Source organism: Camelina sativa, chromosome 14, assembly GCF_030686135.1.
Source record: "Camelina sativa cultivar CO46 ecotype springtype chromosome 14, ASM3068613v1".
In the NCBI taxonomy this organism is placed as follows: Eukaryota; Viridiplantae; Streptophyta; class Magnoliopsida; order Brassicales; family Brassicaceae; genus Camelina; species Camelina sativa.
This window is the reverse complement of record NC_141893.1, coordinates 9,611,400-9,634,626: the sequence shown is the minus strand read 5'-3', so window position 1 is coordinate 9,634,626 and position 23,227 is coordinate 9,611,400. Positions and strand designations below refer to the sequence as shown.

Genomic DNA, 23,227 nt, shown 5'->3' with positions numbered 1-23,227 from the left:
CTAACCCCAAAACTTTTATATAACTACCGAGCCACAAAAATATTATGAACGAACGAACATATTCATACCCATGAACATACCAACAAAAGCACTATGTTACAGTTATGGGGAAATTGGGAATGAAATAGACATCAGTGAATCATCTCGACGCTATAGATATTATAATAAGTAACATTCAATATATAATCTACTGAGCTTTCGGGGCTATACAATATCCCCCATGGAATTTTGTTTTTTCTGTTTTTGGTTGAGTGTACAGAAAGATGACAAGTTACCAACTGTCAAAGGAAAAATCAGAGACAAGAAGATTAAAAACAAGAAAAAACTCACAGACAAAATATGTGGCACAGACTCAAAACAAACAAGTACCAAGTTTCTTCAAGATCTCTTAATCATCCATTGCTAGAAGTAATCAGTCCCGTTTCAGGGTCTATCTGAAGCAAACTGTTGTAAAACCTGATATGGAGGCAGCCAGATCCACAACATACGGGCTTATGAGAGCTCCTCCTTGTTGAACTTGTTCCAAGCTTCCTGTACAATGCAAATCAGTTACAAGTAAGGTTTCTGGATCTATGCAAGAGACGAGAAAGTTAACCGGATTTCTTCAAATTACCAACACAGAGACACGTCCAACCTTATAAACCTTTTTGACATATTGTTATTTCCATACCGAAAAGGTCAGACAAAGGTTTTTGAACTTTTGTTTCTTCTGTCAACATTCATCTACTTTAGATTATAGAAAAAGAGCTGCTCATATAGATACACTGAAAAAATACCTTCAAAATGTCAAAAACCTTTTCGGCAATATACTTTTGTTCAAGCGTGGCTCCCTTTTGCTGAACTTTATCGGGATGGACATACAGCGTTGCCTTTCTATAGACTTTCTTGACTGCTGACGAAGTGATCAAATCTGTTAGAGAAACGGCCTCCCAACCACATCCGGGCCAGAGTACCTGTCATCGTTCATACAGAACCAGAACTCAGTGAACTCAGGAGGATCACATGGACAGACAGATGTAACAGAACATAAAATTATAATTCATATTTATTTAAACTCACAATTTGCAAGGAAGATAACAGTGCACGCATGTTTCCTTCTTTTCCAGTTGCCCAACGCCTTATCTCAGTATCAACAGTCTCAGAAATCCTCTGAAAAGCAAAATTAACACGAATACAATCGTTTGGTATTGAAAAAAGTAACAAGGGGTCTCTATGTAGAATTACGAACGGAGATATAAATGTCAAAAACGGCACTATCATAGTGAAGACTAACAAATCCAAAAAAGGTCATCGTCCATAATTTTTTTTTTTTTTTTCAGCAGACGCCAGAAAAATCGTCCATAAATAAGCATTATGATAATGAAGATTCAAACATCAAGATCAAGAAAAGCATTACTCACAGTTCTCTGTTCTTGTTCAATCCGAGATTGATGATCACGGTTATTCATATCAGCAACAGCTTGTGCCTGCATTTTAAAAGGCACTGAATTGTGTAAAATCATCTAGAAACAAAATATACAATCAAGTACAAGCTAAACACTGATAACATTGATAAGCATATTAAAACTTAAACTAGAAATTGGTTGCACTATGTCAGACGGTAATGAGTATCGTCGATTTTGACATGCTGGCAGGACCATCAAATTGAATAAGGGATAACCTGACGTAGGAAAAACACATTCTCTGGAGAACTTAACTAGACTTTTGAATGTGGAGGGGTACTTTCAAGAATAAAAAAAAGTTATCATAGATTTTCATACCAGCATTTAGCTAAATGAGATATCATCATAAGTTGCAAAAAATCAAGGGTTGCAGCAGAAGATTTAAAAGAAAACCAAAATAACCACACATACCACACGGCTCTTTGTTCTCTGTTCACGATCCCATCTGGCCTTTCTTCGTTCTTCGCTTTCCCCTGGGATTTCCTCGAATTGTCTAAATATAGGATCCTCTGTAGATAAGGAAACGTTTTTTTAGAAACTAACTCTAAAGTAACCAATTGCTGGAAAAGACATGTTTCAACATATACCTCCAAAAAGTGCAGAAAAGTCATCCACTAGATTTGCTGGAGCAGGAGGCTTCTTTGCATTAGAAACCCCATTAGGCGTCTTCTTTGGCACATTGGATGCTTGCTTGCGAGATGTCTTTGCATCAGAAAGAAGAATAAGGATACACATCAAGTACACATTTTCTTTATTATAGGTATATTGGAACTTGGTAATATTTCGAAAGCCGTTCTTACTTCAGTTGTAGTAGTCCGTGACTTTGGTACACTGCTGGACCGATGACCAGCGCTGAAAAAGGAGTCAAGGTCATCTACACCAAATTCTTTATTCTTTGTTCCAGCATCTTCAGCTTCTCTATATTTACTAGCAGTGTCAGAAGCGGAGGCACTACGTCGCATAGTACCCATGGCAAAGTCTTCAAGTTCGTCTATTGAAGACATTCCTGAACTCTTAACTGTGGAAATGATTCCTTGACTAGTTAGAGCACAATGAAAAAAACAAATCTCTAGTAATTCAACAAAATTCCAAGTTATCAAAGAGATTAACCTCTGTTCACTTTTTGTGTTGGTTTGGGCGGAGGCTTAAGTATTGATGATGTGTGTGACGTAGTAGATGGTTTTTTCCCCTGAGAACTAACTGAAGCAGCAAATTCTTCAAGTGGATCCACGAACAGACCAGGAGAAGAATGTGCAGCAGACGCAGTTGATTCTAGAACCACAAAAGGATCAGAAGAATCAAAGTTCAATGTGGTCGTCTTGCTGAAATATCAACCAAAACAAAACAAAATATCTCAACAACAGAAAAATACAAACCATAAAACACTTAAAAAACAATTTCCTGTACAAAGATGATCGGATATATCAAATAGTATTCACAAGCCACAAGCACATTCCCTACATGAATGACATAAGAATCTTCACAGGTTATATCAATGATGCTATGGAAACTAGAACCAAAATCAATAAAAACCGGCGGCTAAAATAGTCACAAACCTGGTAGTCGTCGTGCCACCAAAACCGGGAATCAATCCATCATAAGAAGCATCATTCTTCCCCAAACCCAACAAATCATCAACCGCAGTAGCGTATTGCTTTTCAGAAGAAGAGAAAGACCCAAACAAATCATCATTCTTAACATTAGTAGTAGCAGAGGTTTTGGAAGACGGCATAATACCACCAAACAAGTCATCATCAGATGCTTTATTTCCAGAATTCCCAAAATTGGAGAACAACAAACCATCATCATCGTTGTTCAAAGAGGAGGACGACTTGCTATTATTATTATTAATAAAACCAGAAGAAGATGACGACTTGTTCAACCCAGAGAAAACATCAAAATCGTCAAATCCACTAGAAGAATTCGAACCCTTTCTATTATTATTATTAGTAGTAGAACTCGCCGTAAAGAAGATATCGTCGCCATCGTAGACAGAGCCATTACCAGAAAACGACGTCGATTTCGATTTCGCGTTAACACCAGAGGATGAGGCAGTAGCGAAATTCCAGCTCTGAGCATTGTTGTTAGGGTTGTTATTATTAACGGAACGCTTGGAAGCAGCCATCGGAGCAGATTTACCTTGAGGCTTTATCCCGTAACGCTCCGTTAGAACTCCAAACTCGTCCATTTCCGTCGATTAATTCGAGATTTTTAAAAACACACAAAATTTTTTCACGATTCCCCTAAGATTTCAAGCTATACCTATTCAGATCGATCCCAGGAAAGGAAACAAGAATAAAAAATCACGGATCTCACGTAAAAATGGGGAAATTTTCTCAATACGGAAAAGTAAAAAATCAGAGGAGAGAAGATTTACGAGAATCTAGCGAAAATAATGTCTCTCTCTCTATATCTCTCGCTTTAGAAATTGATCCGTGAGGAGAGGGAGGGAGGTACCGCACCGACGGTGTGGAGACGACGACGATAGATATTTTTTTGCCCACAAAGATGAATGGGTGGGTCAGAGAGACAGGTGGCTTTTGCTTTTAAAATTCCCACCTTCTCCTTTTTTTTTCTTTTTTCTTTTCCTTCTTACCTTTTATATATCCTTCATAAATAATTATTTAATCAGATAAAAATATGAGAAATTACCTAAAATATTACATAAAACTAGGCTTATTACTATAACAACACATTATGATTTCCGAGTTACTCAAACAATACAGAAAAATTTGATTATTACTTATAAACCTGTATTGTTTGTTTTATTACGGTTTATGCCATTTACTTTTAAAACGAAGATGTTTAAAGAGGAAAATAGAGAATCCCAATAAAAGCAGGAAATCGATCTCTTGAATGTTTGTGTTGGTTGTCTTACGAAAGTTGGGTTGAGATCGGCTATTTTAGAAACTATTTGGATAGCGTGCGGCGAGGAGTGAATCTGTGTGGAGGACGTTTGACTGGTGGACGACGGACGGACGGCGAGGTGGTTTGAATTTGAGGACGAGGTAAATATAGCGATCTGCTCTCTAGTAAAATTCTATATCGTGGTTTAGTCTCTATTGTGTACTGTTTAGTAAGCTTTTGAGTATTACATAGTAGGCGTTGTATTTTGTGGAAGGTTACTTCTGACGTTATTCATGTCGATAAATTCATGTTAGTTTTGAGTATGTTGTTGAACTCTGTTTTTCGGAAGATATTTGTGAGACTTCATGTTGTTTAATTGTTAATTTAAGCAACAAATGTTATGTGATTTTGAATTAATAACAAGACTAATGCTTCTATCGTAGTTATGGATGCTTCTATCGTAGTTATGAGGTCAAGCAATGATGCGAAGAGGTATCCAAGTAGGCTGTATCGGGATGGTAAATTCCCACTGCAGATCAGAAGCATGCACCACGATTGTAGTTTGTCCAATATAGCTGGTTTGAAAGGCTTCGTGGGTGATGAGGTGTACGACAAAATAAGAGAGAAATCACAGCTGGGAGTGTTATTGGATCTAGCGGAATCCAACTACTTGTTTTGTGGAAAGACCATTCATTATCTATTAACCAATCAATTGTCAATAGATATTCCATCTGAGATATGGTTTTTGGTTGGAGGAAAGCGGCTGAGGTTCTCTCTATATGAATATGAAGAAATTAGTGGTTTGAATTGTGAGAAGATTGATGAAACAGAGTGTGAAGACGATCATACACCTTTATGGGCGGCTTTAAAGATGAAAGCTTTTAATGGACCCAACTGGAAGGAGCTAGTTGACGGATTTAGAAGCTATCGTGGGTGGCCTGATGAAATGAAGACTCAGATTGTTCGGTTGTATCTTGTGCATGTTAGAGTGCTTGGTTTATCAAGGACCAGTAGGATACCTCTGGAATACGCAAAAAGGGCGTTGAATGAACAAGCATTTGAGAGTTTTCAATGGGGTAGGGTTGGATTCAAGAGTTTAGTTGATTCCATTAAATTCCTTAGGTTACATAACCATGCTTATACCCTCCATGGATGTGTCCATGTATTGCTGATATGGGCATTTGAGAGCGTGAAGGTGTTGGGGGCTAGCTATGGGAATGTAAGAGAAGGTGTAGATTTGCCTCTGTTAAGGTGGAGAGGAGGGAGGCCAAGGAAGGATATTGAAGCCTTCATATCCGGGAGCAAACTCCTTAATAATGGGGAGGTATGCCTACAATTTACATATACATTATTTGTTAGCATTTTTTGTAATAGTAAGCATATTTAACGTTATGGTATCTGAAATGCAGCTTCAGGTGAAGCATCTAGTACCTAAACCTTTGGAGTTCGTATATCCAGATTGGCTAGGAGAGTATTTTGTGTATGGTGTAGGGGAAGGTTTGAAGAAGAAATTGGATAATCTGCTGTTAGACGTAATCAATGGCGTAGTGGATGAAAGTGAATGGGATTATGTAAAAAAAAGGAAGGGGGAACATACGAAGAAGAGGGAGAGGAGGCAACCTGTTGCAGGGGTAAGTGACGATGATTTCGTTGAGACAGCCCCAACCAGCACTAGTAATGTCCCCAAAAATGCGAGAGAGAAGAAAGAAAGTGTTGGGGACAAATGTTCAGCAGAGAAGGCGTCTGGAGATAAGCAGTCAGGTGTGCAGGGTGAAGATGGTAGTGGAAGGTTATTTACTATGGTTGAAACACTAGGGGCGAAAATGGATAATATTGAGTTATCGTTTGGTAGAGCAATAGCGGAAGTTGTGTACAAACTTCAAGGTATGGAGAGTAAGATGGGTAACTTTGAGAGTGACGTTCAACTATTGAAGAAATTTGTTATCAACTCAACGGACGAAGGAGCGCATAGGCAAGGACCTCGTACAATAAGAAATGACGAACCTAAAATAGAGGAGGTATGATCTGCGTACCGTATTGATAAAATTGTTATTATATATGTAGTGTTCAGTATGAAGTCTTTGTATTTATCTATTCAAGGAAACAATATTAATTTCAGTATTGTGAAGTTGTATAATTATGTAATTATTTTGATATATGTTTTTCGTACACACAAATTTTGCTATTTGTATATGTTTCGATTTTATTGGTATACTTAGTTGTAGTGTTGGTACACTTATGGGTTAAGGTAGATTAATTTGATAGATATATGATTGCGTTAGATTAAGTTGGTAGAGGAACTGACTTTGATGATAGACTTATGTTTTTATCGGGTAGATCGATAGACGTAAAAGGTAGGGAAGATATTTATGGTAGACTAATGGCCTGTTGCGACAGATTTATGCGACAAACCTCGTCCTTAACATATATTTTTGGTATATTTTGTTTGTTTTTTGAAATAGTTTTCGTAGTGTATTGGTAGACTTCTATTTTGTGGTAGATTAAGTAGATATTTTTGACAGCTGTAAAGTCTTACCAGAATAATACGAATTTGTTTGAGCTGGTAAAGACAGTCTAGCGTTGCGATAGACTTATTGGGGGATCTATATAACTCACTTTTTATAGGTTTTTAATTTAGAAATCAGATGTTGAGATGAAAATCTATAATAGTTGAGTAAAAGCCCTACAAGTGAAACCAAAAAAATAGACATAAGTCGTGAAAAAATAAAGTGAGGCAGGGGAAATTAGGGTTTTCAGTCGTATGTTAGAGGTAGAAGACGAGGATATTATGGTAATTTCAGGTTCATTAAACCTAAAATCGAACGTGTACGTACATATAAACGTGTAAGTACATATGAACGCATACGTACATAACATTCTTGAGATTAGTGTACGTACATAACATATTTTTGCTTAGTGTACGTCCATAAAAACGTTTTAATGAACAATATTATTGTAATTTTGTAGTCATCTTCAACATATCTTCTTCTGCAATCCTAGCTAATTGTTCACCGGAAATGGAACAAGTAAGAGATGTTAGTAAAAAAAGTAAGAAATGTTACTAGAACAACCTATGTAATTCGTAATTGTTTATTTATTTATTATATTTTTGAGAGGTAATGAATAATAATCAGACAAAATTACATTTTAACTATAGAGGGTAATATTTAGATAACATAAATATATAATACTTAGTTCAACTAGGTACAACTAAATATATATTTAGATTTGCATTTATATTTAAAATATGAAAATGATAATTAAGGTTTATACGAATTTCTTTACATATTGAACTATTAAAGAACCATGTTTAATCAACAATACAAGAATTTATCACTTGCTAATACATACTATTGTTTTCACATAAAACACTCTTTATAGTATAAGGAAGACTTAGTAAGTGATCACCTCAAATGAAGCAAAAGAGGTGAAACCCAAGTTTTTATGAACATTGTGTTATGAAAACCTTGTATATGCTAATTAATACTGATAAATCTTGTGGTCAACTGCTAATTAATAATTTATATTATAGTCTAACCGGAAATACGAAAAAAATGCAAAAGTTCAACTATGAATATGAGAGTTCAACTGGATAACTATGTATAATTATGTGTATACCAAATAATCTTTTACTAATATCCTGTTGTCTTTGGTTCATTTTACCACACATGTGATAATTTTAAATGAATATACGGCCGCTAAATTTTTTTTTTTATTCGTTTTCACATGATCCATTTTTAAACTTATTTTAATAGCTCTAGTACAATTGCATAAAGTAGTTCAAGTTATACTGAAATTTTCGCACTTATACTTAAATGATCTAGTTGTACATAAAACCTCACATTCACCCTAAAATTCTATTAATTACAACCACCAAAGTAATGTCTCATTTACCAATAGCAAGCGACATGAACACCGTTTAACGAGAGCTCGTGTGTGTCCAGTAATGAACCTTTCTTCAGCTAATCAAAAGGAAGGCGACGAGATTGACGAAATCGAGGATTCCGAAACCACAAAAGAGGAAGGCATCCTTGCGAAAATATTTAGTGTACATAGTTTTCTTTTCTTTATTTTTTTTAATATATAAAGCTTTTTAATATATATTTATGAAAAATATTAAGGAGTACTGTACATACCATGTTAATTCACAATATGGTATAAACATTATAAAAAAAGAGGGGTAAAATGCTTTTCAAGCAAACGAATTTCTTGGACACCTAGTCGAGCTTCGAATGTCCTCGGGTAATGATACCATTGGCGTGTAAGCAGTCCAAGGCGCGGGAAGTGTCAAGGGCAAAGGACAAAGCAAGAGGGAGATGGAGCAGCTCAGTCACTATCACCATGAGAGGGTCTTTGCAGGCTCCAATAAACTGCCAGAAATTCCCAATTTTTTAGAGTTTAGAAAGAAAGAAAGAAATAGAAGAAACAGAGAGAGAGACTTGACAAGATTAGGGTGTTGAACTCGGGACATCATATTGACTTCGCGGATGAAACGGCTCTCGAGGGAAGATTTCTCATCAGGTTTGGTGACTTCACGGACAACTTTGATAGCAACAATCTCGCTACCATACCTGCTGGTTGGGAAAAATTTATTTAAATAAATTAAATTGGAAGCAACTGAAGAAGAAGAAGAAGAAGAAGATGATCAAGAGAGAAAGAGAGAGAGAGACCTTCCTTGGTAGACTTTGCCGTGAGCGCCTTCGCCAATCTTGGAGCCGATGAACAACAATTTCCAAGCATATGTCTGCATAATTTCCAAGCTTTTGGTTTATTTTCTTAATGACAGCTATCATTAGAATATCATCAAAACAAAAGGTAAAAACGACTAATTAAATGAAGATTCGGCGTGAAAAAAATGGCCTCCTTGAAAGCCATTCAACAAAAGTGAAAATATGCAACATATAGGCTATAGCAGAGCAATGGTTGTCCGGACATAAAAAACAATGCAAAGCTGGTAAAAAGAAATTTAGCTGAACTTACGGTCTAATGACATATTTTGTTTTCCCTTCAGCATTATAGCCTAAAGGAGCCCTGTACAAAGAAAACGGAAAGATAAGCCTTGCAACTTTAATTGAGAATTTTTCACAAGTCGTGCAAAAGAAAATAGTTTTACTGTAAAGAGGAACAAGTGTGGCCACAGCATACCTTGTCAGGAGACAAGAAGCAACATGTAGACCCAGTTCAGCTGAGGGCTCAAATGAGAACCTAGATTTCAAAGCAAAGCCAAAACAAGAAAACCAAAGCTTATCATTTTAAGAAATGGACTTAAATACATGAGTAATGCAATACGAGCTTAAGAGGCTCTTAGAGATAGTAAGAAACAATTTTGGAGGCCTAAACTGTGGATTCCAACCATATTAATAGCAGCAATTCCCATTACCGAGATATGAATATCTATATTAGCTTGCAGGGTTAACAAACTAAATCACTTGCAATTATACCAAATGACACTCAATCATGCAGATGGTTCATAATGCATACCCTCTGTGTAGTAAAGGGATACAAACTACCTAGCATGTATTGGAAATTACACAAGAAGGACGAGAAACAAACAAGCATTCACAGGACAGTTAATTCATACCATCCCACAACCATATAAAAGTCCCCTTGTTCAGTAACTATTCGCTATTATGACAGTATATATTTGCCTTGCCTATTCTTCATATTATGTACATAAAAGAGCACTTCTGTCATCCCACTTACAATATAAAATGTAAGTCCCAAAGTAATACTTTTAGTGATCAACACATTACCAGATTATGAAAAACTTGAAAAGTGTCACAAATTCAAAGCTAATATGTCGTTTGGTGATGAAAGTATAAGTGAGTCAAGCGAATACCTGAACAACTGGGTGTTGTGGCTAACTCTAGCAGTGTCTTGAAGCTTGAACTCGAGCCATTTATCAGGGTTTAGAGCTGAAATAACACAGCAGAATACAATAAGTTTCGAGTAAAGAGTGAGAAATAAACGCTATAAATATATCCAAACAGCGCACCTGTTTTTGGTCCAGTCTCTTCCTTAGCTTGATCCAGATAAACCTGAGAGCATAAACCACAAACGATTATAAACACAAGCCATATCAACTGAGAAGAAAAGCCTAATACGCTATTATAAAAGATCTATATGTTTCGTATAGTTCGTCTAAACTCGTTTGATTGAATGTGATATACAAGAAAACATACACTGAACAAAATGCAAGAGGAAGTAATCAAACCAGCTCGGCAAAAAAAAAAATGGAATTCGAAATGATCAGAGACGATAGATATACGAAATATTAGAGAGAAAACAAAATAAAAGTTCACCAGATTGTTGCCGGATGCTAAGTAATAGTAAGAGAATCCGCCGGAGAGAAATACTGCTGAGGAACTCGAAGTATCCAATGTTTGGCTGGTTTTAACACTCAGGGCCAATATCTACTAGTTGTCAAAGCAATCCTAGTAAAAGTAGTTCTAAAAAAGAAAAAAAAGAAAAAAAAAAGACTACTTACGGGACCACCAAGACCTGTAAAACCAGCAATCTGCAGCTCCTCAAGAACACCCTCTCCACCAATCACATAAACCTACAAACAGCAAAGACGAAATAGTGAGAAAAGAAGGACGATAGAGACATAATTAGTCAAAGACGAACCTTCTTGTCCTTAGGGAAATTGTTGACTTTGAGGTACATAGCTGCGGCAAATGAGGGAGAGAAGATCTCATCCTTGCAAAGATAATCACAGTTTAGATCCAAAGGACACAGGACAGGGTGTAGGTAGGGAACTGAAGAAGGTACATACCTGAGTAACAGAAGAAAGACCCAAAGATCGGAACTTTTCAGCGTATTGCCTCCTCGATTTGACCGAATTGTTTGTCACAAAGACAACATTTTTACCCTGACACAAAAATCATCATAGAGAGAGAGAGAGAGAGAGAGAGAGAGAGAGAGAGAGGGGAGAAGAGTGGGAAAAGGTCAAGTGCCTTAGAGTGGATTAGGTCGAGAGTTTGGGAGACGCCATCGATGAGCGTTTCACCCTTCCATATAACACCTGAATCGAATCGAATCGACTCGAATCAATGAATCATCATCCATCAGAGAAGGAATTAAGGAATAAAAGGGCAGAGGGTATACCATCGCAGTCAAAAAGTTTAGTGTCGACAGAGTCAAAGAGAGATTTGAAGGTACGGGAGGAGAGAAGCTGAGGCGCCATTTTAGAGTGGGAGAGTTGAAGGAAAGTAGAAGAAATCAATCTCATGTTTTTTTTCGACCAAATTTAATTATAAATGGCATTACTGTAATAAAACAATGAACAACATATTTACACACCTTTTTAAAATTCACACCTTTCTTTTTCTAATCTTCTTTGCGAAAAATGAACAACATATTTACATGGGTGCTATTTGCATCTTAGCTTCTAGATTTTAAGTAGAAAACTTATGGCATTTTCTTCTAAAACTGATTCAACAATTAGAGAGGAATGAAAGCTGAAGAGAGAAAATTCAATTATAGCTGTGATATAACATACACCAATAACTATTTCATTCATATTGTATCTTCTACTTGGAATAGATCTTTTTTTTTTTTTTGTCATCTCTCATCTCTTTCTACCAACACTTTTGCATACCTCAGGAGCTTGGATTTGATTATCTACGAGATAACCTTACTTCAAACCGTGAACAACTTGTGATGAGATGGTAGATCCCCTAAATATTTTTTAAAATTCCCACCTTCCTTTTTCTTTTGTTTATTAATCAGAACAAAATCTCATTTACAATTATCAATACAAAAAAAAAAAAAAAAGTATTATCAGAACATCAGTAACCAAAAGAGAAGAAAAATTCGTCTCAAGGAAAAAAAGTTATCACTTATAGAGGGAGATTTAAATCAGGCATGGTCTGTCCAGTGGTAGGAGCCTGAGTCGCCGTCATGTCACCTATTTTTCTTTTCTTGCCAGAGACTGGCTCAGGTACTGGTTCGACTTCCCAAAAGTTGACGAACTCTTCAACACTCCCATATTTTTTTATCCCAGTTAACCTGTAATTCATTAAGGGGAAAGTCAGAGATATCAACACTGGATCAACTTAATTTATATACTCTATAGTGTATATATGAATTTAATACCTTTAGTTGCTTCCAAGGAGATCCGTACCAGTCCTTATCCTTCTTAATGCTACTAATGACAGAGCCTTCGTGACAAATGACCCTCAGCTGATCTTGAACCATAACCCACTTCCTCACTTTCATCCCTGGAGGCCAAGTTACGTTCCATATAGCATTATAAACTCTTTGTCTGTCAAGAACGAAACTCGAAGGGCCAACATGGGGATAGTATACAACGTCAAATGGACGTCCTATCTGTGACTTTGCCAATGCTTCACCTAAGGCCGCGACAGACAATAACCCTTTACCAGTCCGGATTAACTTTTGTCCACCATGAACATCATCAACCCTTGTAGGGTAATGGAAGGGAGAATCAACACTAGTGCTTCCTGGAACAGTTACTCGCCGGATTCCAATAGTCAAACCAACTCTAGTTTTTACAAATACCAGTGAGTCTCCAGGGCAAAGCTGCTTCGTCAAGAAAAATTTGTCCCAGCCATCAGTAAACTTATGTACCTCCAGTGTTGAGTCATAAGAGTGCTTCAGCTTCCACTCCTGGCTGTGGATGTCATGGATGGACAAGAGAGTGTCTTCCTTTGGTAAGACTTTATCAGCGCCCAAGCAAGCAGCAGAAATGGTGCATTCACCAGGATTTGTAACATCACTCTGGTCCAAAACTTTTATGAACCCATCAGCAGCCGATCTTATTCTCTCCCTGGAACTGGAAGTCTCCTCATTTGGATCGTCAGACGTTGGAGGTTTGAGCTTGAAGTATGCAAAGACTTCATCAGTCTTAGGGTCCGCAAGATATTTGGCAGTGACAAGTTGGCACGGTACCACAGCCAAATCAGAACAAAGGCACCTCACTATATCAGAACTAGTAAAATTCTCCACATGACCTTGTGGGGAATAGTAGACACGACGTTGTAAATGATCAAAATCAGCTAACTCCAGCGCAGTATGCCCACACAGATAAGTCTATAGATTTATCTTCTTCTTCCATCCTACAAAGCAATCAAGAGTATATCAAGAATACCAAAATCGATTCTTCTTCTTTGCGAAAATTCGATTCTTCCAAACCCAAATCTCAAATCCGCAAGTAATCGGAAAACAGAAACCATATGATTATTTCCCAAACCCAAATCTCAAATCGCAAGTAATCAATCAACCAATTTACATCACAATAAACGCAATTCGCTAAATCAAACGATGTAAATTTCACAAAAAGAGTACCATAAACAGATATTATCGCAAATCTTTCACCCTAACTTGACATTTGTTACGAAAACTTCGAATCTTTCAAATCGCGAACGCTAGTTTTAGGGAGAATCATCATATAGAAACTACGACTCTTTCCCAGATTCCTTAATCCGATTTCACGCACATCTATTAGCAAAAAAGTACCTGAAATTTGGCAAAGCTGTGTTGAAGACGCGAGAGGGACGAGCGTTGTTGTTGTTCTTGAGCGTTAAGGCGGGAGAGGACTGGAGTTTGTTTTTTTTTTTCTTTCATCTTTGGGGTAAAAGGAGTGTGTAAGTTCCGTTGATGGCTTTAGTTATTATAACGAGACGTCGGCGATTATGTGGGCTTTTTTTTTTGCTTCGATCTTATTATGTGTGGTGTTTATGTGGGCTTTTCCCATTACTGATATTGGGCCTCCATTCTTCTTAAAGAGATTATTCTTATTATTTCTGAAAATATCTTCGATAGTAAACAAAATATATTCTATATAAAATACCGAAAATATTAATGTACGGGTTTAAAAATTATTTGAAAAAATAAATCCATTTTTTAAATTAGAAAATATTTGTATTTACTTTCATACGTTTATTTATGTTTCTACATTTTTAATATATTATAACAATTATAATAATAATTTAAAGCTCAAATTCCATTTAACCTAATCCGAGTCATACCTAGCTACAAGAGTCCCACCGCCCCTAGGCTATATATAAAACATGCATATAAACAGACGACGACATTGCAACAAGGAGAAGATAAACCCTAAAATCAAAACTCGTATTATAATGGATTTATTTTCTGACAGAGTATCCCTCAACCATGAAATCGACCACAATCCTAAACCCGAAGAGGCGGGAAGAATCAAAGTCGAAGCGAGTATCCTAATGTCTGAAGAACCTATAAGAGATTGCCGGACAGTACTTGCTTTCTCCTTGCCTGGCAAAGATATCCATGATAGCTACTCAAGGTATAGATGGGTACACCTGAATTGCTTAGAGGACGATGTCCGTCTCAATCCCTTTCAGGTTGGTTATGCAAAAGTGTGTCTCACTACACTTGCCATCGATGTTCTCTATCCCTCGGTTAACTATTCTCCAGATTGGGCTTTGTTAATTTATATTACCTTTAAGTTCTCTCCTGCTATGCGAGTACCATTAATTGATGAGAATACCATCAATATCCAATATAGACCGGCGAGTAAGTCTGCGGTTGAGTCTTTGTCAAGGAAAGTATACAAGAAGACGACGATGTCCAGCTCCGACAAGTGCACTATATGTTTTGATGAGTTTACGATGGGAGAAAAAGTCGTGACGACCTTACCTTGTGGACACGAGTTTGACGATAGTTTGACGATAGTTTGACGATAGTTTGACGATAGTTTGCCACCAATCATGTTTGTCCATTGTGCCGTTTCGAACTACCATATGAATATTAGATGAACACTTTGACCTTTTTTTCAAGTATCTAGACTTTTATATAAAGTTGATTTTCCATGATTTCATATTTTGTAATGTTTTGGGAGTGTTTTTATCTCTTTTTTTTTTTGTTATTATTTCTAGATTTTTTTTTTTTTTTTTTTTGTATTTGATCTGAGTTTCAAAGCCAATTGCAATCTTCATAAGCTAAACCAACCATTGCAACTTGCAAGTAGCACAACTCATTGGCACAAGTAATTGCAGTCTGTCTCAACCAACAGGGTACTCTGTTTCTCTGCCTCGGAAATAAAGACTAGCCTGGTTTCTCCACTCATGTCTTTTTGGCATTTTTCCTAGCTAGTTCCAGTTTTAGTTTGTTCTACTTGCATATATGTGCTTCATGTTGGGAATATTCAGAAACCCTTTTAGTTTCGTGTTATATAATTAAGTGAACTATATAATATAAAAAACTTGCATAACATCCTAGCTTGAAAAACCAATACAACATTAATGATTCATAATTTGTAAACTAAAAGATGATCTTTTGTGTTGGCATCAGGAGGATATTGGTAGAAGTTCTATTGTGTATTATCAAACTCGCCGGGTGGTGAAACCGAGTGGGGAATCTTTTATTTATGAAAGGTACCTGGCTGGTGGTAAATGGATCGACAAAGAAGATAAAGTCCACATTGTGCAGCAGGATTAAGAAGCAGCATCTTCATGCCAATTAATAGGAGGAGTACTATTTATATATTAATAAGTGATCAATATTGATAGTGTATTCAATATTATGTTATTATATAAACATTGGTTCTCAAAGTTAATAATTCATGTGATCGCGACAAGTGTCAATTTTAACAATTAAAGATTTAGTGATGTGTTATATACAAGAAACTTTATTTTAACATATTTGTAAATTAGAAAAATTTCATTTTAACATATTAATTACTAAAAGTTATCTATTAAGTTACAAAAAAATCAATAGGAAAATATGTGCAATTAATAAGGAAAATATTTGCAATTTAATTGTATTTATTATTTATTATAATCATATAGTAAAATATAGAAAGTGATTAAAGTATAAAAATGTTTAATGTGTTAAAATTAGTGATTAACATAATAATATAAGAAACAAAATAAGAAATTAATGTAATTTTCTTAAGTTTTTCAATCGGTGAATGATTTGATAACATATTCAATATTATGTTATTATATAAACATTGGTTCTCAAAGTTAATAACTCATGTGATCGCGATACGTGTCAATTTTAACAATTAAAGATTTTGTGGTGTTATATACAAGAAACTTTTTTTTAACATATTTGTAAATTATAAAAAAAAAAATAAACAATTTAATAAATATAAAAGATAATTCATATATGTGTATAAAAAGTAATACTAATTATAATTTTAAATTATTAATTCTATAAGAAAAAAGAATTAAGAAAATTATACAATATATTAATATAATACCATAATTAAATAAATAATACTGTCAGTTATTAATCCTAAAAGAAAAAAGGATTTTAGATACTAACCTTTACATAAACAAATAATTTTTCTCATAATAACATCTTTGAATTTTTGATTAATTTATGATAATGTTAATATAGTTTTATTTAAAATTAGTTGAACAAGTAGTAAAACTATTACATATGGAACAAATATTTTTGAGATATTATTACTTTTTCAAATATGAGATAAAATTAGTTTTCAGTCTTTTTTCTTTGAGAATTATGTTTTATTAATTTTTAGTTTAAAAAAAATATTAAGTAAGATATAAATTTGATACAATGCACAATTTGTTTGATATGAAAATTATAAATGTTACTCATTGGGATTGAGTGCATAGAATTAAAATCTAATTTTATTATCATGTAATATACAAATAAATTTTATTGCAAGATGGAGTATGTGAACTCTAAATTCGTTTAAAAAAAAATAAAATAAAATAAAATAAATATTTGAATACAACTTAAAATTTCACATTTTTTTTTATATCCACGTTAATACGCGGGCCTAATCTAGTAGATATATAACCTTTTGAATTTCCATGATTTCATATATTAAATTAAATTGATACTTTATATATACAAAATTATATAAAGCGAACATCGGCTCTGTACTCCTCCTATGTGGAGAGAACATGTTCATATTTTTTTCCTATTTTAAAATGGCTTGCTCCGACAACCAGTGAAAGTAAAAACCTTTTTCTAACGTCACAAAATCTTTTAATAGTAACTAATATTAAATTTTCCAATGTATTCGTGGAAGTGTCTTTAACACACTATGATGTAGCCTCTGTCTCGGTAATGCCCCAACCGCCACCTTGCTTAATGAGCCCATGTCCACTCTCAGTCTATGGAGACACCTTCCTAAGTGAGCCCTACATCTATTTTCGGCACGTGGACCTACCCATATTCGATAGCCGGTTTGTTACATCTGGAAGGCTTTAAAAATATGTTTACCGATCCTACAAATCAACAAATTATATTTTTCTTTGTTTTGTCCCCACTCCCACAGTTCCGACAATTACTTCCAGAAAGATCACCCATCATGAAGTTCTCTCAGCACCCTTGACCAAAAAGATAAGTGCATTTTGGTGATATAAGTGGTCAAATTAATTCTTATAAACTTTTCCGCAAACCATTGTGTCACAATCTTTGAGCTCCTATGAATCTATCAGTAACGATTTATGTTTTTTCAATCTATCTATCTATGTTTGTTGTAAGTTTGTGTTTGATTAGCTTATGTTATCAATCCATTAGGTTGATGAGTTTCTACTCTTTATCTCCCTTTGGGATTGAATCAATAATGGTAACAATTATGTTTGAAAAAAAAAAGTGTTTATGACCAACCAATCAAAGTTGAAAAATTAGAAGAAAACTAATTTGACATTATAAAATAAATAATAGAAAATTATAAGCAAAGGTAATATATATCAAATAATTCAAAGATGAAAATATAAATTAAATAAAACAATCTAAAAATCTTACAATAAATTTTAAAATACAGTATTAGGAAAAGAAGACATATATATTAATATTTTCTTTGGGTCAACATATTAATCTTACCTATTTTCAACTGAAAAAGGAAAAAGTAGTAGAAAATTTTGGTTTAAAAAATACAGAAAAATTTACATTCCCATTAAAAAAAATTTTCCAATAAAAAAATAGAAATCAGTGTTTTTGAATAAATTATTTTGTTCTTTGAAAAATATGAGACGATCTATGTTTATATATAAGTGAGTATTTACAAAATTTAGAATTAATAATTAACTGTATATTATCTTTAATCCATTTTTCTATTTTTTTGTAGAATTAATAACTTAAAATTAAAAATAAGTAAATAATATTATAATTTCAAATTTATGAAATATATATATATAATCTTCTCATAATTATTTAAAAATTGTCATTGTTTATAATTTTTAATAATTATCATTTTACATTATTAATATTTTTTAAAACAAAATATTTTATTTTTGTTGTAATCAAATTGCTCCTATTAAATATTAACTTTTGCAAATGTCAAAATCTTATATTGATAAGATTCAAGCAATGAAAGAGAGAGAAGGGAATGAAAAGGAAGCATGTGAATTGGGTAACTAGAGGAGAAATTTATAATTTGATGACATTGTTGTAAATAGAGTTATAGTGAGAGGATATGATAGTTAATCGACATAGAAAAAGTGTCAAAATAGTAGAAAGTGTGTCAAATGAGAATTACTATTTTTAAAAAGTGTGTTAGAATGGAAATATTCTAAAAAAAATTTGGAGTTTTTTTTGGAATTTTCCCAATATTAATTTATATTATTTTTACTTTTTGGGCAAAAAAAACAAAAAGGAAAAAAGCTTAACGGATACGTCAGTATATATACCTTTTCTAGAATTATGATACAAAAAACATAACCCTATTAGCAAAAATCAGAGAATAGGGGAATAATAAATCTCTGATTCCTTACGGATCTATTGTCTCCCTCCATCTATTGACTCTTCTCTCTCGATCGGCTCCATTTGAGATTGTCGAACTCGAACATGTCAGTTTTTATTGGGACGAGCCTTGGGGATATAGTGATTAATCTTTACACAGACACATGTCCTCTGACCTGCACGAATTTCCTCAAGCTCTGCAAGTGTAATTACTACAAGGGGTGTGTCTTTCACAATGTGCAAAAGGGTTTCATAGCACAGACAGGCGATCCAACCGGTACAGGAACTGGTGGAGATTCAATATACAAATTCCTTCATGGCAAGCATGTTCGTTTTTTCGGCCATGAGATCCATCCTGAGTTGAAACACTTGAAGACTGGCACCGTTGCAATGGCCAGTGCCGGTGAATATCTCAAAGCCTCCTAGTTCTATATCACACTTTGTGACGATCTGGACTATCTTGATGGAAAACACACTGTGTTTGGGCAAATCGCTGATGGGTTTGACACTTTGACTAGGATAAATGAAGCTTACATGCAGAAAGAGACCATTTATTAACATTGTAATAAAAGACATACACATATTTGAAGATCCATTTGAAGATCCTCCACAGCTAACTAAGATGATAGCAGATACTCCCTTTGAAGACGTCAAACATTCTGTAAGACTTGAAGCTGGTTGGATTCCTTTGGATGAAAAACTTTGTCCACAGGAACTGGACGATGTTATCCGTGAAAAGGCTGCACATTCTAGTGCGGTTGTCCTTGAATGTATAGGAGATATCCCTGAGGCTGAGGTGAAACCTCCTGACAATGTGTTGTTCGTCTGTGATCTAAATCCTGTAACTGAGGGTGAGGACCTCCACGCCATTTTTTCGCGCTTTGGAACGGTTATATCAGCTGATGTCATCCGAGATTCCAAGACGGATAATAGCTTGTGCTATGCTTTTATAAAGTTTGAGACTAAGGAAGCATGCGAACAAGCGATTTTAAAGATGGCTTGTGCTTTGATCGATGATAGAAGAATAAGTGTAGACTTCAGTCAGAGTGTATTCGAAATTTGGAGGCAGTTCCAGCGGAAAGACTCTCAACAACATGGTAAAGGGTCGGCAGATCATGTTGCTAAGGACTGTGTGGGTTTAAATTACATTGTTAAAAATCAAAACAGGCAACATGGGAGATGTGAAGGCTACGGAATGGTGTCTGAGGGTGATCTACCTAAAATTCCCAAGAGGGAGAAGAGAGAGCATAGTCGTCATGGCACTGAGAAGATTCAGAGGAGAAGTCCTCATGGTTATGGTGAAGGGAAAAAACGACACGGAGATGAATGTGACACTGAAGAAGGCAATGATAGGTTGAGTAAGGAGATGAAACTCACAAAGAAGACATAAATAATGGGAAAATCACGTTTTAATCCTTCAGAGTGTCACTCGGTAGCACTTTAAACCTCAAAAGAATTTCACTAACACTATAAACCTTTAAAATGGTTTCACTAACACTTTAAACCTTAAAACTAACTTTTCTGTTTGTACCGCCATGAAAGAAGACGGAACAGTAATATCCGTTAATGTGAAATAATTAAATTATGCTGGTTTGATTTAAATACTTGTTTAATTCATTTAATTACTTATGAAGATTGATAAAAAAAAATTAAAAATACATCAAAGCAAAAAAAAATGAAGAATCAGAGATAAGGTTAAAACATTTGACAAATATAAAATTGAAGATGGCAATATATTTAGAAGATTCATTGGTTTCCAGTGAGAAGTCAATCGATTTGAATCAGAATCCAATGGAGATGCATTTATTAAAAGGATTAATAATGTGAAGAGTAATGTTGTAAAAGTTTTGTCTATAATGAAGATGAACAAAAAATTATTTTTTTATCTTTTTATAAAAACTAAAGCTAATTAAAATTTTGAATTAAACCAACATAGTTTAACTATTTCGCGTTGACGGATATTATTATTCCATTATTTTTTTTGGCGGTACAAAAATGAAAGTTAGTTTTAAGGTTTAAAGTGTTAGTAAAATCATTTTAAAGGTTTAAAGTGTTAGTAAAATCATTTTAAATGTTTAAAGTGTTAGTAAAATCATTTTAAATGTTTAAAGTGTTTGTAAAATCATTTTAAAGATTTATAGTGTTAGTGAAAATTTATCGAGGTTTAAAGTGCTACCCATTGACACTTTCAAGGTTTAAAACGTGATTTCCCCTGTAAATAATAGAAGAATATACGTAGTTTTGTTGATCTATTAACAATGTATAATATATTATCTGTGTAAGTGATTTGTGTAAAAATAGTAGTGGCCGATCTAGAAATGCAAACCACATGGCAAATTAATTCATTGTTATTGATTACTAACTTTTGAGATAATTAATATTTATTACTGTGGATATATATGGTGACATATTGCTCAAATTAATAACTAAAAATTACTTTGCAATCTAGAAAAACTATAGATATATAACCTTTTGAATTTCCATGATTTCATAAATTAAATTAAATTAAATTGATACTTTTTTTTTCTTTTCTTTATAATTGATTGTTATTTCTTTTCATAACAGACTTTGTTGTCTATATAACAGGCTGGCCAGTACTGAAGTAACTCAAGGACAATCAAATCAACATGCAAATTAAAACAGAACTAGGGAGATCTCACTTCGATCCAACTTTGATCATGAATGACTTACCCCTTCATCTTCTCGACGATATTCTCTTCAGATTGGACCCCAAATCTCTAGCGATGATGCGATGCACGAATAGATCGATCAACTCCCATATATCCGATGATCCGAATTTTGAATCTGGATACTCTTCCCGTGTCGTCGGATCCAGTTTGTTTCACCTCATCAACTATGGCGCACATTACGTCTTATGCAAGTCTTTCTCTTCCTGCGATTCTAAGTCAAGCGGAGATGAAGTATATTTGTCAAAAGATCGATGTTACATTTTCGGCTCATGCTCCGGCCTTCTCCTACTATACATCGGTGATCTCTTCGTCGCAAACCCCCTCACAAAGAGGTTTCGAGTCCTGGATCACTCGGGGTCAAAGCTTTTGCCTACGATAGTTGGTGGTGATCCAAATAGACCTGCACGCCTTAACGCTGCTCGTACGGGGAAAGCGATGTGCGTCGGTTTTGCGGTATATCGAAGTCAAACCACCAAAAGATTCAAGATCGTATGCATACTCGAGACGGAAACGGTGTACGCGTTCGAGATCAGTGACGGATATTTTTGGAGGTTATCAGAAACGACCATCAACACCACCTCCAAAAGTGATCTCATGGCGCGGATGAAACCTGTTTACTTGGACGGCATTCTTCATTGGTTGAGAAACGATGGGAGCCTCATAGCTTTCAATCCGGAGACAGAGAAAGCACGCTTGATTCCTTCCATATTCCATCGTGGAGAATCAGATACGAAACCGCTTTTTGCAGAAGACAAGAAGAACAATCGTCTGACCTTGATATCGGGGACGAAAGAAACAATCTCAGTTTACACACTACTTGGGAATTCCAAGTGGACCCTCACCATGCGGATCAAGAACGTATCCATGGAGGACATAAAACTTGTTTGTTGGAACGTGGTTGCGTACGATGGCAAGTGCCTTGTGGTTAGGGTGATGAAGGACACTTATTACAGTGGTCCTGGTTGGCTTCATGTGTATGACATGGAAGCTAACAGTTGGAGAGTTTTTGGATCTGTCTGGTGTGGGTACAAAAACAACCGAGACTACTATACGTTTACGCCCTCCTTGTTCTTTGTCGAGGAGGATGAGCAGGAGAAGGTGATTGTAGCTTCCAATGACCTACGCATCTCCAAACTGAATGCAATTATGGGACTGATTTGATTAAGAAACGTATCCGATTAGGTGTTTTGTAAAGGAGAAAAATAAACTAATGAGTTATGAGTGAATAAATTAATTAAATTTCTAATTTTCTTTTGTTTGCAATTAAACTACAAAAAGAAACTTGAAAACTCTTACCTATGAGAGGCGATAATATGTTTTGAAAAATTGATTGAATAATACAATGAAAGTGGAGAGAAGACAGTTGAACAATCTCAAACTTATGTTATTTCATAAAAACAAAATACAAATGGCCTTTTAATAGGCTCAATTATGGTCCATTATCTCAATGAATACGGAAGTATTGCCAATGAATTAGTTAACTTAGCATTAGCATTTATTTGGCAATTGTTGTTTCAACAACGAAATGATATATTTTGTCATTATCCCATACTTAACAAAAAGGAAACAACACTATTATTGGCG

General features: G+C 34.8%; 3 protein-coding genes and 3 pseudogenes across 9 annotated transcripts; 3 read left to right on the top strand and 3 right to left on the bottom strand.

The window, feature by feature from the left end:
- Positions 1 to 159: 159 nt before the first annotated feature.
- On the bottom strand, positions 160 to 4,036 carry LOC104740864 (uncharacterized). Of its 3 annotated transcripts, XR_015580134.1 has the most exons (11): positions 3,820 to 4,036; positions 2,999 to 3,704; positions 2,553 to 2,764; positions 2,243 to 2,460; positions 2,030 to 2,144; positions 1,854 to 1,951; positions 1,401 to 1,466; positions 1,060 to 1,149; positions 777 to 953; positions 370 to 531; positions 160 to 278 (listed from the first exon to the last, which is right to left on the bottom strand). XR_015580134.1 is itself a non-coding variant. In XM_010461587.3 (10 exons), the coding sequence occupies exons 2-10, from the start codon at positions 3,628 to 3,630 to the stop codon at positions 493 to 495; spliced, it is 1,647 nt and encodes a 548-aa protein (XP_010459889.1). In that variant the 5' UTR covers positions 3,631 to 3,704; positions 3,820 to 4,028; the 3' UTR covers positions 160 to 492. The 3 variants fall into 3 exon arrangements, 1 of the variants encoding a protein (XP_010459889.1); XR_760226.3 differs by having other exon boundaries at positions 2,999 to 4,025; XM_010461587.3 differs by having other exon boundaries at positions 160 to 531; positions 3,820 to 4,028.
- Positions 4,037 to 8,341: 4,305 nt separating this feature from the next.
- LOC104740862 (NADH-cytochrome b5 reductase 2-like) lies at positions 8,342 to 11,527 on the bottom strand. 4 transcript variants are annotated; one of them, XR_015579198.1, is made up of 13 exons: positions 11,397 to 11,527; positions 11,246 to 11,313; positions 11,065 to 11,160; positions 10,917 to 10,988; positions 10,777 to 10,848; positions 10,592 to 10,676; positions 10,285 to 10,327; positions 10,129 to 10,204; positions 9,435 to 9,494; positions 9,270 to 9,320; positions 8,960 to 9,033; positions 8,759 to 8,860; positions 8,342 to 8,659 (listed from the first exon to the last, which is right to left on the bottom strand). XR_015579198.1 is itself a non-coding variant. In XM_087482973.1 (13 exons), the coding sequence occupies exons 1-12, from the start codon at positions 11,473 to 11,475 to the stop codon at positions 8,760 to 8,762; spliced, it is 903 nt and encodes a 300-aa protein (XP_087339099.1). In that variant the 5' UTR covers positions 11,476 to 11,514; the 3' UTR covers positions 8,342 to 8,659; position 8,759. The 4 variants fall into 4 exon arrangements, 3 of the variants coding, with proteins under 3 accessions (XP_087339099.1, XP_087339098.1, XP_087339100.1); XM_087482973.1 differs by having other exon boundaries at positions 10,592 to 10,702; positions 11,397 to 11,514; XM_087482972.1 differs by having other exon boundaries at positions 8,729 to 8,860; positions 10,592 to 10,702; positions 11,397 to 11,513.
- A 603-nt stretch (positions 11,528 to 12,130) lies between these two features.
- On the bottom strand, positions 12,131 to 13,877 carry LOC104743443 (auxin response factor 17-like). The gene is made up of 3 exons (XM_087485971.1): positions 13,770 to 13,877; positions 12,415 to 13,343; positions 12,131 to 12,299 (listed from the first exon to the last, which is right to left on the bottom strand). The coding sequence occupies exons 1-3, from the start codon at positions 13,875 to 13,877 to the stop codon at positions 12,131 to 12,133; spliced, it is 1,206 nt and encodes a 401-aa protein (XP_087342097.1).
- A 429-nt stretch (positions 13,878 to 14,306) lies between these two features.
- Positions 14,307 to 15,109, top strand: LOC147928001 (uncharacterized; annotated as a pseudogene).
- Positions 15,110 to 19,058: 3,949 nt separating this feature from the next.
- Positions 19,059 to 20,343, top strand: LOC104743441 (peptidyl-prolyl cis-trans isomerase CYP59 pseudogene; annotated as a pseudogene).
- Positions 20,344 to 21,543: 1,200 nt separating this feature from the next.
- Positions 21,544 to 22,893, top strand: LOC104740861 (putative F-box/kelch-repeat protein At1g20940 pseudogene; annotated as a pseudogene). The gene has a single exon (XR_015580673.1). The product of XR_015580673.1 is annotated as a putative F-box/kelch-repeat protein At1g20940 pseudogene (transcript).
- The last annotated feature ends 334 nt before the right edge of the window (positions 22,894 to 23,227 follow it).

Coding starts and splice junctions, on each gene's coding strand:
- LOC104740862 (XM_087482973.1), bottom strand. CDS start 11,475: ATGGCGCCTCAGCTTCTCTCCTCCCGTACCTTCAAATCTCTCTTTGAC. Junction 10,328..10,591: donor TAGCATCCGGCAACAATCTG/GTGAACTTTTAT, acceptor TTATGCTCTCAG/GTTTATCTGGATCAAGCTAA. Junction 9,321..9,434: donor GCTTCTTGTCTCCTGACAAG/GTATGCTGTGGC, acceptor TTCTTTGTACAG/GGCTCCTTTAGGCTATAATG.
- LOC104743443 (XM_087485971.1), bottom strand. CDS start 13,877: ATGAAAGAAAAAAAAAAACAAACTCCAGTCCTCTCCCGCCTTAACGCT. Junction 13,344..13,769: donor ACAGCTTTGCCAAATTTCAG/GTACTTTTTTGC, acceptor ATAAATCTATAG/ACTTATCTGTGTGGGCATAC. Junction 12,300..12,414: donor ATTAAGAAGGATAAGGACTG/GTACGGATCTCC, acceptor AATGAATTACAG/GTTAACTGGGATAAAAAAAT.
- LOC104740864 (XM_010461587.3), bottom strand. CDS start 3,630: ATGGACGAGTTTGGAGTTCTAACGGAGCGTTACGGGATAAAGCCTCAA. Junction 2,461..2,552: donor AACACAAAAAGTGAACAGAG/GTTAATCTCTTT, acceptor TCATTTCCACAG/TTAAGAGTTCAGGAATGTCT. Junction 954..1,059: donor TGTTATCTTCCTTGCAAATT/GTGAGTTTAAAT, acceptor GAACGATGACAG/GTACTCTGGCCCGGATGTGG.